The 15,263-nt window shown below is 46.3% G+C and overlaps 1 protein-coding gene across 1 annotated transcript in view; it reads right to left on the reverse strand.

Moving 5' to 3' along the window:
- Positions 1 to 9,236: 9,236 nt before the first annotated feature.
- Positions 9,237 to 15,263, reverse strand: part of Rrp12 (ribosomal RNA processing 12 homolog) — a 34,253-nt gene continuing 28,226 nt past the window's right edge. The window contains exons 30-34 of the mRNA XM_046449928.2: positions 15,019 to 15,068; positions 12,544 to 12,610; positions 10,831 to 10,898; positions 10,439 to 10,521; positions 9,237 to 9,750 (exon numbers count right to left, since the gene is read on the reverse strand). Of these exons, the coding sequence (XP_046305884.1) occupies positions 9,648 to 9,750; positions 10,439 to 10,521; positions 10,831 to 10,898; positions 12,544 to 12,610; positions 15,019 to 15,068 (371 nt within the window). The 3' untranslated portion in view covers positions 9,237 to 9,647. The remainder of the gene's footprint in view (positions 9,751 to 10,438; positions 10,522 to 10,830; positions 10,899 to 12,543; positions 12,611 to 15,018; positions 15,069 to 15,263) is intronic.

The following is a 15,263-nucleotide window of genomic DNA, read 5'->3' on the forward strand; positions in this document are numbered from 1 at the left end:
AAATGACCAATAAGAAAAGGAAATATCAAGTATGGTGCAGTGGTGCATGCCTGTAATCCCAGCAACCTGGGAGGCTGAGGCAGGAGGATCATAAGTTTGAGGTCAGCCTCAGCAATTTAGTGAGACCCTCAGCAGCTTAGCAAGACCCTGTCTCAAAATTTAAAAATAAAATAAAGACCTGGAGATGTAGCTCAGTGGTAAAGCACTCCTGGATTCAATTCCCACTACCAAAACAAAAAATGTCCCCAAAGACCTGGGTTCTTTTCAGTTCTTCACGGCGTTGGTTTTATCCTGTAGCTAGTTAACCTCAACGCAGCAGTTCGTTGGGAACACGCTTCCTAATTCAAAGCATGCAGTCTCTGTATCAGCATCTTTTTCAAAAGGGCTGTGATTTGCCATTAGACTCCATAGATAGCTCACATGCAGTCCTCCGAGAGCCAGTGCAGGGTCAGCCTCACCAGTGCTGCATTACACCCCGCGTGGAGAGTGCTGGGAAGGGAAAAGTACAGAATGGATGCTGGGGAAGCAGCCAAGAAATGATCACTGTTGAAAAGGAGACGCACTGGCCTGTGATGCCAGCATCTCACAAGGCTGAGTCAGGAGGATCCCCAGTTCCAAGCAAACCTAGGCAACTTCAAGGCCAGACTGGGCCACTTACAGAGACCCTGTCTCAAAATTTAAAAATAAAGAGCTGGGGTTATAGCTCAGTGGCAGAGCACCCCTGGTTCAATCCCCAGTACCACAAAAAGAAAAAGGGATATGAACAATAACATAGTGTGAGCCTGTTCTTTGGTTTTTTTGTTTTTTCTTGCTCATGTTTTACTGTCCTTAATAGGCCTGTTTATTTATTTGTTTAGTACTAGGAAATTAACCCAGGGGGGCTTTACCCCTGAGCTATATCTCCAGTCCTTTTTATTTTTTATTATGAGGCAAGAGTCTTGCTAAATTGCTGAGGCTGACCTTGAACTTGGGATCCTCCTACTCACCCTCTCAAGTCCCTGGGATTACAGGTGTGCGTCACTGTGCCTGGCTCTGGCCAGTTATCTTTGATGACAAGATATCATATTTGTAGAAATAATGAGGGACCCAGAATGGTGTTGCCATCCTCCATAGAGGATCTGTCTGTCTCTGCTAGGCACATGGGAATACTAGCAGTTCAGAACCAACTTTGTCTGAGTTCTAGCCTCAAGATTCCCTGGGTCACCCCAGATGACATGATCATGGTTCTCAAGACAGTCTAAAACACTCATCTTACTCCTAACTTCTAGATTGTAGAACACTAGGGAGGGCCCTGACCTAAGGAGGGTGTGTGTATGTTTAAAATGTTTGGGTCTCCACTCCTGGTAGTTCCCAAACTTCAACATTCATTCCCTTAGCCACTTGAGGCCACCAAAAGTGCATTTCAGTCTTACAACTGACTCTAAATTATTTGTACCACCACCACTTAGACAAAAGTTCCTCTGTTGTGGTGGCAGTAGTGGTGGCGCTGGGGACTGAACCCAGGGCCTTGGGCATGCCAGGCCAGTGCTCTACCACTCAGCAATATACCCCCACCCTTTATGTGTTAAACTTTAGGACATGGTCTCACTAAATTGCCCAGAGTGGCCTCGAACTTGCAATTCTTCTGCCTCAGCCACCTGAGTAGCCAGGATTTCAGATCTATACCATCAAGCCTGCCCCTCTCTTGTGGGCCTCATCTCTCCTTTCTAGTCTCAGTTGGGCAATACCTCACTGTTTTGCTAGGTTTGTTATTGTTTTATGGTTACTAGGGATTGAACTCAAGGTCTCACATTTGCTCTGCAAGCCATTTATTACTGAGCTTCATACCCAGACCTTTTTATTTTGAGATAGGATCTTGTTAATTTGTCCAGGCTGGCGCTGAACTCTCATGCCTCAGCCTCCCCAATAGCTGTGCATTACCTGCCTTCTATTAGCTCTTTGTTGCTTTTAAGTGTTGTCTTTTATTTATTTATTCATTTTTTAGTGCTGGGGATTTCACCCAGGGCCTTGCATATGCTAGGCAAGCCCTCTACCGCACAGCTATGCCCCAACACTGTCTTTTTAAATATATATAATCCCACTTCCCTTTAAATGAACTTCAGAGAGAAGTTTGGACTGAACTGCCAAGTTCACGAAACTCCCTTGTCCCTAAGACCAATACTTGACTTCTTACTTGACTGCTCATCAGGTTCCATGAATTTCATGACCCCTTTTCCTTAACACGTCGCTTTCACCTAGCTTCCAGGGTACCACATTCTCCTGGTTTTATTTTATTTCTTCTACCCTAGTAGCTATTCCTCCTTTATTGGCCTTTATTCTTGGAGTGTCCCAGGCTTGGGCCTTAGAGTTGTTCTCTTTGTCTACATCACCCACCTGTTGATATCCCACTCTATTTGCTTGACTTGCCTGAAGTCTCCCCCAGCTCTGTCGGTGAACGCTCTCTGCATGATTCCCATTACTCAGGCCAAGCGTCATCCCGATTCCTTTCTTTCCTTTCACATCCCACATCCAATTTCCCTTTAAGACATACCCAGAATCCAACTGCTGCCCAGCACCTTACTACAAAGCCCCTGGTCCAAGTTACCATCATCTTTTGCTTGAATAACACATTAATATTCTAACTAGTGGGGCTGGGATTGTGGCTCAGTGGTAGAGTGCTTGCCTACCATGTGTGTCACTGGGTTTGAACTTTTATTTATTTTTGGTACCACATAAAAATAAATAAAAGTACTGTGTCCATCTACAACTAAAAAAAAAAAAAATTCTAACTAGTCTCACTGTTGCTGCCCTGGACCTTCTACAGCCTATTTTCTGCACAGACTTCAATCATTCTTTAAAAACCCAAGGCAAGGTAGGTTTTGGGGTGCAGACCTGTAATCTCAGCAACCTCAGGAGGATTATTACAAATTGAAGGCCAGTCTGGGCAACATACTGAGACGCTATCTCAAAATTTAAAAAAAAATAAAATATCTGTAGATATGAGTATCATGTTCAATCCCCAGTACTCCCCCAACCCCCCCCCAAAAAAAAATAAATAAAAATTTAAAAGAAAATAAACAAAAATGCCCAAATTGAATTAGGTCAGTCTCTTACCCAGCCCGTCCTCCAATTTGAGTTGGGATAATCCAAAACAGTGTGAGAACTAAAACCAGCCCTGGCCACTTCATTTTCTTCCTTGCTACTCTGTTTGGGCAACCCTGGCCTCCCGGTATTTACTTGAAGAAGCTAGTGGTTTTCTGCTGCAGGGCCTTTATACATATTCTTTTTTAGTCTGAGACATTCTTTCTCCCCTTATTTGCCTACAACAGCAAAGCTCCAAAGTGGAGGAGCCCTCTACCAGCAACCACACACACATGACTGTACAATTTAAGGAAAATAGTGAGCCTGGTGTGCAATGGAGGCTTGAGATAGGCCCAACCTAAGCCCATCTTCCAACCAGTTACCTTTAGGCTCCAGTACTTGGGAAGTTTGGACCCTTGGTTATTTGGCTCCCTAAAGCCTACTCATCCTTCAGGTCTTTGCCAGGAGGCCCTCCTTCCACGGCCCCTTTGTCCAGCTCAGGTCCTCCAGTGGCATCTGTGCTAAACTTTCGTAGCACTGTTCTAGTTAGGTTTTACTGTTTGAGTGTCTCCGCTATAGATATTGTCAAGGCAAGTGTCCTCTCTGTATTGCTCATTACAGTATCTCCCATGTCTCACAAAATGTTTTTTGGAAGTCCTTTGCTCAGAATAAATTCACAATAAAAATGTATGTGTGTGTGTATGAAAGAGGGAGAGAAAATAAGGAATGTGGATGAAGAAAATGATGGAAAGAAAGGAAACTTACAGGCCAACTGTATCCCTTCCTTGAAGGCAGAAGAGGAACTCACAGCCCAGCACAGCTCTGCCCCACCCTTCATGTCAAAAGTCAACCCTGGGGGCTGGGGTTGTGGCTCGGTGGTAGAGCGCTTGCCTAGCATGTGTGACACTGGGTTCGATTCTTAGCACCATGTATAAATAAATGAAAATAAAGTTTTATCAACAACAACAAAAAGTCAACCCTGGCACAACTCCTCACTCCTCTCACCTTGTACAAAGAGAACTGTATAATTGGATTTCATCCCAGAGATGTAGGGATTTCAGAGCAAAGCACCTGCAAGGTAATGAGCAGGAAGGAGAGCAGACACTGGTGTCCCAACCTCATGCAGCATATGGAAATTCACAGTGATGCCTAATCACACTGTGCTTTCCCCAGGGCATTGCACAGTGGAAACTTGAACTTTGGGGGCGTGGGTGCCACTTTATGCCACCTGTATGACTCTGCCCAAACCACTCATCCTCTGTCTTTGCCTGGGAATCCTAATGATAACCACAATCAGATATTACTGTCATATTGAAAGAGAAAGTGGGTGCAAATGCCTTGGGCAAACTAAAGAGCTCTGTGGGAGCTTAGGCTGCAATTGCCACTGTATCTGCACATGAGACTGGGATCTGGCAGTGAGATCAGGCGTGACTGCCCACGATCACAGCAGACACCAGGCCCCTGTGCAAGGTTCTGAGGAAGAGGACGCATGTGACCATCTGACAATCCTCATGTGGGTGGGGAAGAACTATCTTTAAAATACTGGATATCACCTTTGCTACTTTATGAATGACTGTTTGCCTTAGTAGTCTGCCTGCTTACTGTAAGCAAGTTGGACTTGCTGCTGGAATGATTAAGAAAACGTTTTTAGATAAGAATTACGGGGCAATGATCCAATTGATACACATGCTGTGTAAAATCTGCTTGGGCTACACTGTGCCTTGTCATTTTTATGAGCATATTTACAACTAAGGGTTGGTCTCAGGTTATCTACTGTGTATATAACTCAGGCTCTGTGGCCTCAAGTCCAATATCTATGTTGTAAACACAGTTCTGGTTAAAAGCAAGACTTCAAGAGCTGGCAGAACTTGCAGAGGAGTCACGAGGCCTGCATAGCCTATTCCTGGCACCATTCACAAAACCATCTGCCCACCAGCCGGGCTTCAGATCCTCTCTGAAATTGTGACTTTAAATGATCAGCTCTGTAATTAGTACATATGGGTCTTCAGGGTGACATCCCTGGAATTTGGAAATCATGTTGCCCTCTGGAAGTTAAACCCTTCAAGTGCACACATGATGGACAGGATTAGTTATCTGTACAAGGCTCCAGAGGGAACATGCTGTCTCCCTGGTGAGAGCCGGAAGAGCTGTGCTTGGAAATTCAATCCAGGCATGCCTGCATGTGAAGGAAGCAGGGGCCTAATTAAATCTCAGAAAAGCTTCTCTGCAGCAGGAAAGTGGCTGCAAAGAGTCTATGAAACACCAGAGAGGAAGGATCTGCCTGCTCTGGAGCACAAACCACCAGAGGGTAGCCCCAATAGGCTGCGGTGAGAATGGGCCCAATGTCTAGGAAATCCCCAGGGAGATAAAACTGTCCCTTCTCAATGACATTATTAATATATCACTTGTAGGACTCCCTTTGTCCCATTTTATACTACAATAGTTTTTGATTTCCAACGCAAGGTAAAATATTTCCTGAACAGTCGCCGAGTATCTTGGGCAGTTATATTTCTCATTACAAATTAATAAACTGGGGGCTGGGGATGTGGCTCAAGCAGTAGCGTGCTCGCCTGGCATCGAGTGTTCGATCCTCAGCACCACATACAAAGATGTTGTGTCCACTGAAAACTAAGAAATAAAAAAAAAATTCTCTCTTAAAAAAAAAATTAATAAACTGCAATTTTGAGTAGGCCCCTTGGTCTGGATTTGCCTCTGAACCTGATCCTGGTTTTAGACTCACAGGGCTCTGCAGTAAGTATGTGGTGGCAAGCCACTGAACCCTCTGCCTACATCTTCATATTTGCTGATTGGCCACAGCCTCAAAATCCTGTTCTAGTGTTTCTATGATCAGTCAGTGGAACCTGGGATGGGAAGAGGAAACCTGCCACTGTGGCCCTGGCCTTGGATGACTCGGCTGTTCTCTTAACAACATGGTAACTGTTTCTAATGGAAGCAGTTACATTAAGCATGATTTCAGGAAATGGCAAACCAACTTAGGTTGTCCCAAATCAGGGTTATTTTCTGGAGTACAGTCATTTTTCTATTTATCATAATGTATATCAAAAATAGAACAAGGAGTATTCATCATGTCATTTTCTAAATATTGCTTGCCCATGATCTAGCATCTAGTGATGGCTTTAAATTCCTGCGTAAGCAAGGAGCGACATACTTTTGAATCTTTTATAAATAAACTGAGCTATGTCCCTTGGGCAGACACTTTAAACTGGGCCATTGAAAATTATATTTATGAACTGTTTACATAGGTAGGGTAAAAACTGTTATAGTCAAGTGCAAATTTAGAAAATAAACTTTAAAAACTATATTTTTGTATTCAAAAATAGGCCCTATATAGAAAAAAAAAAGGTGGACAGATTCTAGGCCCCCTTTTACTTTTCTGACTTTTCTAAATATTCTGTGAATATTTATTGCTTTTATAGCAAAATTAGAAGACATTTAATTTTTTAGATTATCTTTTGAAGAAACATAAGCAACCAAAAGGGAAGCTTTTGGGAAAGGACCCTGAGGATGTTTCAATAGCCTCTGTTTTCAAAGGCTATTGAAACATCATAAATAATTTTCTCATGTGTTGTAAATAATACAGAAAAAAACACCCTGGGCTGGGAATGTGGCTCAAGCGGTAATGCGCTCACCTGGGTGCTGGGTTCGATCCTCAGCACCACATAAAAATAAAATAAAGATGTTGTGTCCACCGAAAACTAAAAAATAAATATTAAAAAATTCTCTCTTTAAAAAAAAAAAAATCCTCCCTTGGCTGATCGGACTGCAAGAAGACTGAGGACCTAGTAAGATGGCCACTGGTAATAGTGAACCTCCAGGACAGCCACCACCAAACCTCTGCCACAACCACAAGGGAACAGGGAATGGTGAGGACTGGCCTAACCTGACTTGCCCATGTTCAGAAGTGTCATGACAGGGGCACACTCAGTCTGCCTTTGCCAATCCCTAGTGCCTGACCACCTTGGCCTTTTTGGTAACCAGGCAAGATGTAACCTGTTATCAGAGAATGAACAAAGGATAGGTAGGACCCAGAAAAGCCTCAACAGTCTGACATCACAAAAAACATAAAACAGTAAATCTGGATCTTAGTGAAGCTCTCAAGTTTTCTTTTTGCCCTGAAACTAAATGACTCTTGTGTTGATGAACACTCCTAAGATCCCCCTTCACTCCTACTGGTGACCCCAAAGCAGCATTGACTTTTGCAACACGTTTTGAGCACTTGAAGTTTCTGGGGCAGATTAATTTTTGCCTCTGCAGCAAAATAATTTATATTTAAAGTCTACTTCCAGAAGAATATGGAGTCAGGCACATCACTAATACCAACCTTTCTAGGTCACCTGCCCCTCCCACCTTTGAAAGACAACAATGCTTCTTGGGAAATATGTTATAATAAGCAGGCCAGCTTCAAACTTCCTTTCTTAATGACGTCAATACTGGACAATTGGCTCATATCTGTCCCCACTTCATGAGGCTTCCTAGTGTATGCTTCATTACCTGAGAAAGGACATGAATAGGAAAAAACTGGGGCTGGCTTAATTTGACACACCTTATGAATAAGGGTACACTAACAGCGGTCATAGTTAGATCACCTTTGCAAATCCTTAGTGGTCACTTCTTTTTGGTAGAGGGGATTGAACCCAGGGGCACTAAACTGCTGACCACGTCCCCAGCTTATTTTTTGAGACAGGGTCTCACTAAGCCACTTAGGGACTCACTAAATTGCTTTGAGGCTGGCCATGAACTCATAATCCTCCTGCCTCAGCCTCCTGAGTCAAGATTAGAGGTGTGTGCCACCATGCCCCACAATGTTCACCTCTTTTGACCATTTTTCCTACTTACTCTCCAATCTCAGAATTCTATGATAAAAGCATGCGAACAGTGCCATCTCTGGGCGAAGTGTGATTCCTCTGATTTTCTTTTCTTTTCTTTCTTTTTTTAGAGAGAGAATTTTAATATTTATTTTTTAGTTTTTGGCAGACACAACATCTTTGTTTGTATGTGGTGCTGAGGATCGAGCCCGGGCCGCATGCATGCCAGGCAAGCGCGCTACTGCTTGAGCCACATCCCCAGCCCGATCCCTCTGATTTTCAGCCCAATACCATTGGGAGGTCTTTGGGGGTACTGGGTCCAGTTAAGACTCACATCTTGGAAAATGAATAAAATACATCAAGGGACATGCTACTAAGAGATACCTAGCACCTCTTGGAAGCATTACTGGAACCAAAGGCATTAAATCAGAATGGAAACTATCAAGGAATGTGTGTATGGTCTCATCTCACAAGGAGAAAAAGCCAGAAAAACTCACAGATCATGTGTCAGGGGACAAAGCATATTCCTTATTGGAGCGTAGGAATAGCCCGATAGTACTTTACTTCTGGTTGATGTTGCGAAGCATACCCAAGGGGACCCTGGGCTGCCAGGCACAGTGACACACACCTATAATCCCAGCAATTTGTGAGGCTGAAGCAAAAGGATTACAAATTCAAAGCCAGCCTCAGAAATTTAGTGAGGCCCTCAGTAACTCAGTGATAAAATGCCCAAAATAAAAAAATAGAAAGAATTGGGGATGTAGCTCAGTGGTAAAGCACTTCTGGTTTCAATCCCCAAACAAAAAAAAAATGAGGACCCTGGGCCTATGCGATAAGTGACCTCAAGCACAGAAGGTCTGCATCAGACCAACAAAAGCTGGACTAGTGGGAATCACACAGCACCACAACAGGATCTGGGAAAACAGATGTGTGGGAACAGGGAGATGGATAAACCAAGCTGCTTTGGGCACATGGAGGGGCACAAAACACTTGAATCAATGGACAAAAATGCTGGCAGAGCCTTGTGCCCAGATGCAGCCAAAGCTCTCAACTACTACCTCCCTTCTGTTCCAATCCCTTGTACCCGACCACAGTTCTAGGGTCCAGCCACAAGAATGCACTTCCCCTCCTACCCACTAAACATCACTTTTTGATGGGGATTGTAAAGTGCAACTAGGGAGTCCTCTGGCCACTGGTACTCCTGGACAAGTTGCAAGGCCTGACCTATGGACAGAGCAAAGTTATGCCCTGGACTACATGTTGGGAGTTGCATAGGAAAGGGATCAAGTCACTGCAGCCAGTAACCAGATATGTCCTTACCCCTGGAGTAGGGAAGGTTATACAACAGTGTCAGGGCTAAAACACGGTGATGCACATTTATTCTGCGCCTAATCACAGCAGATCTCACAAAGGCAGATCATGGCCAGGCTGAGGCTGTCATGTGGCTATGAGCCACTGGAGGAAAAGATCACTGCTCAGCTGCTCATGGTCACTATGGCAGGAAGCACTGCTTTGTGGGGCCTACTCAGAGGTATTGAGGTCACAGTCTCATCTTCAGGAAATGGGGATGTCCCTAAAGAACAGTTTCCATTTGGAACTTCCAAAATCCTGGGTGTTTCTGGGAGCCAAGCCCTGGTTCCAAAAAGTCATTCTGAGTCCAGGTTGTGCCAATCCTGAGCACTTGGAGCTGATGTCAAGCAGTGTGGGAACTGAAAAGGGGCCTCAGGATGGACCACAGAGCAGCCTAGGGGCTCTGGAGCTTCAGGGCCTGCGATCCTTTCTGCGGAGTTTGTGTCCCAACTGGGACCCCCTCTGGGCAGCTTTCACCAGACCTTTAAATTGTCCCTGTAGCTTCACCTTCTTCCTGTAGGGACAAGGAAGAGAAGGGTCTTAACAGGTGGATTCATCTCCTCTTAATGTCAAATGATGACCACCCCGAGCACCAGCAGAGACAGGAAGAAGGGGGCTGTCAGGGTGGGCAGCACATAAACTGGGGCAACCCTGTGCAACCCCAGTTTCTACATGGCATGTGTCCTGCCCAGGCTGTTCCACTCTGGCACAATCCCACCTGGAACAGTCCTCCCCTCACTGTTCCTCAAATGGACAGAAAAGGACAAAGTTCACTCTATCCACCCATCCTTCTTTCTAAAGGTTGACTTTAAGCCAGCATACTGAAGTTTAGAACCCTGTTTACGAGTAACATGCATTTGCCAAGTATTCCTACATGGCATCTTGTATGGCTCTCACACTTAACTCAAAGAACCCTATTTAACACCCAAAGTGGAAATGATTCTCATTTCCCAACAAGGGGATTAGAAAAGCAATTACCCAGAGCTATTACAGAAATGACAAGCATATAAAGTACATATATACAAGAAAATTTCTGAATTGCAAAATCATGTTTAAAAAAGCCACATACAAGAAGGTACCAACTACTTGCAGGTATATGCTAAAAAAAATTCTGGAAGAACTGAACAACTGAGTTGATAATTCAGTGAGAAGAGAGCGCGCTCTGAACATGGAATGCCCTGCCCTGCCCCACACCACCATACCTGCGGTTGAGCTTGGTTCTGTTGAGGGGGATGTAGGCATAGGGATCCAGCCGACCCTTCTTCTTCACATCACCCTTTGCCTTCTGCTTATCCAGAGAAACAGAGTCAGCTGGGAGTGTGGGGTTCCCATTGTTCCCCATACTGACTTCATAGGCCTATGACCTCCCTTTCCTTCATTCTCTGCTTTGGATGGCACCAAAGAGCTCCTGTGGCCCTGGAAGCCATTTACCAAGGCCCCCAAGTTCAGAGGCCAACAAGACATGGGTGTGCCCCTTCTTCCTTGGCCTGTCTGGTTCCACGAAAGTGCCTTTTGAGGACAGTGATGGGCATAGCTCCTTCTCGCCCTCCCTGGCACCCATTCATTACCAGGAGACCCCACCTGCAGCCATTACCTTGGACTTGTATTCAGCCCCAGGAATGGCTTTCTTGCCCACGGGGCGATGAATGCCAGAGCCTCCGGCTGTGGGGAGAATAAAGACTACAAGTCAGGCACAGCAAGGGTAGCACCCTTCTGGGGGACAAGGGACCCCTTCTCCAGAGGGCTGCTGGAGAGTAGATGAGCATAGGTGAGGAACTCAACTCTATCTTTACCAAGCAAGGGAGAAGTCCTCCCTTAAGGGAGCATCTGCATAGAGACTTGACAGACCACTAGGCTCTTCAGACTGACCCAGAATCCCGAGAGGCCTACTAATGATTTCTGGTATTCCCAACCAACATAAAATGATCCACATTCTCCAAAGTTATACCTGCTCCAATTATTTTAGAATAATTTGATATTTATTTATTTATTTTTGTGCTATTGGGGACTGAACACAGGGCTTTAGGATGCTAGGCGAGTGCTTGACTGCAGAGCTACATCCTCATTAGAGTCATCCTCCTGAACACGGGGTTTGTGGTCAGTGCACCAAGGTTCAACCCTCAGCTCTGCCACCCAGCTCATTTTAAGATTCCCCACTTTTTGCTGGGTGCAGTGGTGCATGCCTATAATTCCAGGGGTTTGGGAGGCTAAGACAGGATTGTGAATTCAAAGCCAGCCTCAGCAAATGCGAGGTCCTAAGCAACTCAGTGAGACCCCATCTCTAAATAAAATACAAAATAGGGCTGGGATGTGGCTCAGTGATCGAGTGCCCCTGAGATCAATCACTGGTACCCTTCCCAGTACCACCCCCCCCCAAAAAAAAAAACCCCACAAAGATTCCCCACTCTTTTCTCATTTGGGCTCACACCTGTACTCTGAGATACAAAGGCAGCTATTAATCCCATTGAACAGAGATTTGAAATCAAGGTCTTGTCTCAGGTCAGCTCATTTTCAGCTTAGACTTTAATCAGAGATGGAATTCTACAATGCCAACTCCAGAGGACTCTCTGAGAAGATTAACATGAATCCTTTTTTTACAGATGAGACAGAAAGGTAGTGTGACTGGACCAAGGTCACACAGCTAAGCAGCAGCTGACCTGAATCCTCCTGCCCCAATGACTGGTACTGCTTCCTCTCCCCACCACGTCATCTCAGTGCACAATAGGTAAGCTGCGCCTCAGCTTGTGGGGATAGAAGAGGAGTCAAAAGATTCTCCACCAGGGTCAGATGCTATGGGACCACTCTCAGAATAAAAGTCTTCCCAAAGAGCCCCTGGCCTTTACATGTACAGCAAGGGCTCTGGTGCAAGGGCTTTGGGGCAGGGCCCTGCAGGGGCACCTTGGAAGGAAGAAAGCTGAGAAATCACCTTGGCATTTCTAGTAGCTTCTCTGGGGGTTAACCTGGGCCTCAGAGACAAACATAGAAGGGAACCCAGGAAGGGCCAGGCCCAACACTAATCTACCCAAGTCCTGTCAACCTGGACCTGGCCTGAGTCAGGGCTGGTCAAGGAAGGCCTGGGTGGGTGGGCAGCACTGGCCTCAGGAAGAGTGGGGGTCACGTGCACAGCCTTCTCATCCTTGACTCCCTATTCCTGCCCATCCCAGTCCTGTCAGCTAATGTATGCTGGTGCCAACTGAGTAACAAACTGGCTATACAAAATCAGGGCTCTGCATCCCTCCCTGCCACTCCTCTGCCTGGTGTAGATGACAGGAATCAGTGCCCCAAGAGAAAGAAGTGGAAACCTTACCTTGGTACTGAGGGGGCATCTCCAGCTCCTCCTCCTCAGACTCTTTCTGCTGCTTACGCCTCTTCCTCTATTAAAAAAAAAAAAAAAAAAAAAAAGGTAACAAGCAGGAAGTCAGTAAAAAGGGACATAACATGTTCACTAATGACATCAGTACTGGCAACAGCAACCTACGTTGAACATGAGTGTCCCTCCATCCTCTACTTACAGATAAGGAAACAAAGGCCCTAAGGCAGGTTACACAGTGAGGCTCTAGTCCTTGTCCTGACCGCAGGCCTGCCTCTCCACATTAAACTCCACCCTAGGAACACGGGTACCCATCTGGCACCCTAAAGCCAGCCCAGCCCCTTATTTCCTAACAGGGAAATTAGGTCCTAGACCTCTCTGGAGGGAAGGCCTTCACCAGGTCTTCAATTCTCACAAACTCCACTCAAACTTTCTCACTGGTTACTAGTGCACTGATCCTTCACTCAGTGCCAGGCCCGGGGACATGGGGAACAGGACCCAGTTCCAGTGGGAGACCCCTGCCCAAGCTAGTCGCTACAGTCCCTCAACATTAGAGTCCTAGCAGTTATGAGCCAATAACAACGACACATGGAGCCATCCAATTATACTCTATAGCAGGCGATGAACACCCGCCCAGGGCTGCATTAGGGCTGCGCAGGGAGGAAGGCCAGTCTGGGGCTATGCTGCGCACTGGAAGCCTGACAAAACTGCAGACTCCAAAGGCATGTAAGCTCCAAGGCCAGGGGTGCCAGGTAGAGGGACCAGAAGGAACAGGTTGGAGCACACAGGCTGTGTCTGAGCACAGGGCACCAGTTGCACTGGCTGTAGCCCAGCACAGCGGATACCTAGTGGAGAAAGGAAAGTGTTCCAAGGAAGCGTGACTCAGGCTTCTCTGGGGAGGATGATGCCTGAAATGGTTTGTGGTTCAGCTGACACAAAGACAAGGCCAGCCAGCCCATCCTACTGGCCTTCCACTGAGGCCACTACTGGCACCCCAGCACATCAGGCTCCCACAACTTTGGAGGGAGGAGAACTCAGCAATGGCATAAGAAAACCACTGGGTTGTCAGTGCAGGAGCTGTCATCTTGTCATCTCAAGACAAGATGCCCCAATCCTGCCCTGCTCATGGGCCATCCTCATTCCCTTGGCGAGGAACGAGTAGGCTGCTGAGGGACTACAGGACATGCTGAAGGAATCAGGGAAGCCTTGACAGATCAAGATTTCCAAGAAAAATGAGTAATGATTATAAAGAAGAGCTGTGACTGACTTAACTTCACCATATGCCAAGCACATCACAGAGAAACCTGGATTTGAGCCCAGGCAGTCTGGGGTCAGGGACATACTCATTTGCAGGCTACTACTGCTGCCTGGAAAATAAAACCAGATGGTGGCTGAAGGTGCCATGGAAGGCCAGATCTTGGACCAGGGAAGGGAAGAACTCCCAGGTGAGGGAGATATGCCACACTGAAACAGGCTCAGGAGGAGGCAGGGAGAGTTTTTAAGCAGAAGCAATATACTACTGCTCCAGAGCACCCAGAGGGGCTTCCTGCATGAGGGGCCTTCGTTTTTTCTCTTCTTTTTTTCCCCTTCCAGCACTGGGAATTGAACATGCTAGGCAAGGGTCTACCACTGAGCTATATCCCCAGCCCTTTTTATTTTGAAATAGGTTCTAAGTTGCCCAAGTTGACCTCAAACTTGTAATTCTCCTGCCTATGTCTCCTGAGTACCCGGGATCACAGGTCATCAAGCCCTCTTACATCAGAGTCTTCTAAGATCCTTAGTCACTCTCTGACACCAGAGTCTCTTTGCTTGGTTTTCACCCAGTTTTCCAAACAGCAATCTGCACTGTTTCAACACTTAGTAGCTCCTTGGGAAGAGGCAGGCAGAGGGCACTGGGAAAGTATGTGGGAAACTGGGGAAGTTTACCACAGGTCAAAAATGTACTTTACATGCTCAATTTGATCACAATGTCTCAGTAATTCTATGAGGTGGTCTACTTAGAATCCCATTTTACAGGCCAGGAACTGGGGCTTGGAAAGGTTAGCCTGAGGCCAAGATGTGACCCCAGAGCCTTCCTCTTTAGCGCCAGTACTATTGCACCCCCAACTAGGCAGCTACAGCCTAAAATGATGCCCAGGGGGGGCTGGATGAGCTGGACATACTCTGGAAGGACAAAGACGAAGACACCTCTCCAGCATGTTTCCAGAAATGGTGTCTGCCCTTGGAGCTTAGGCCACCACTCCCCTTGCAGCCTGCAGAGCACATGCCATTCACAGATGCAGAGCCATTTTTTCTTCAACAGGACAACTAGCCAATGCTGAAGGTCACATGGGGGTGCTTCAAGGCATCCAACCCTTGAGGACCCACTAAGTATTTGAGGAGCAGAGCAGGCACAATATCCCCAGGGGACAGGTGTGAAGCTGTGGGGCCCAAGCTGAGGTCTGAGGCCCTCTGACAACAGCAACTACTCACACTTCTGACGTTCGCGTCCTCCATCAGGTCAGCCATCTCTTCATCCTCACCTGGCATCAAAAGAAGACAGCCCTGTGAACACTCAGGGCACTCCCAACTCACCCTTTCTTCCTGGCTCACCAGGATGAGGGGTACCAACTCCAACCCCAGAAAACTGCCTTCCCCAGACCTGTCCTTTTAAGGGAGATAAGACCTCTGAACACTGCCCCCTTTTTCCCATCCTAGGCTACAGGGATGATGGCTCC

The sequence above is a fragment of the Marmota monax genome, unplaced genomic scaffold (assembly GCF_021218885.2).
Source record: "Marmota monax isolate L192 unplaced genomic scaffold, Marmota_monax_Labrador192_F-V1.1 WCK01_AAM20220418_F8-fsc00004, whole genome shotgun sequence".
Taxonomy (NCBI): domain Eukaryota; kingdom Metazoa; phylum Chordata; class Mammalia; order Rodentia; family Sciuridae; genus Marmota; species Marmota monax.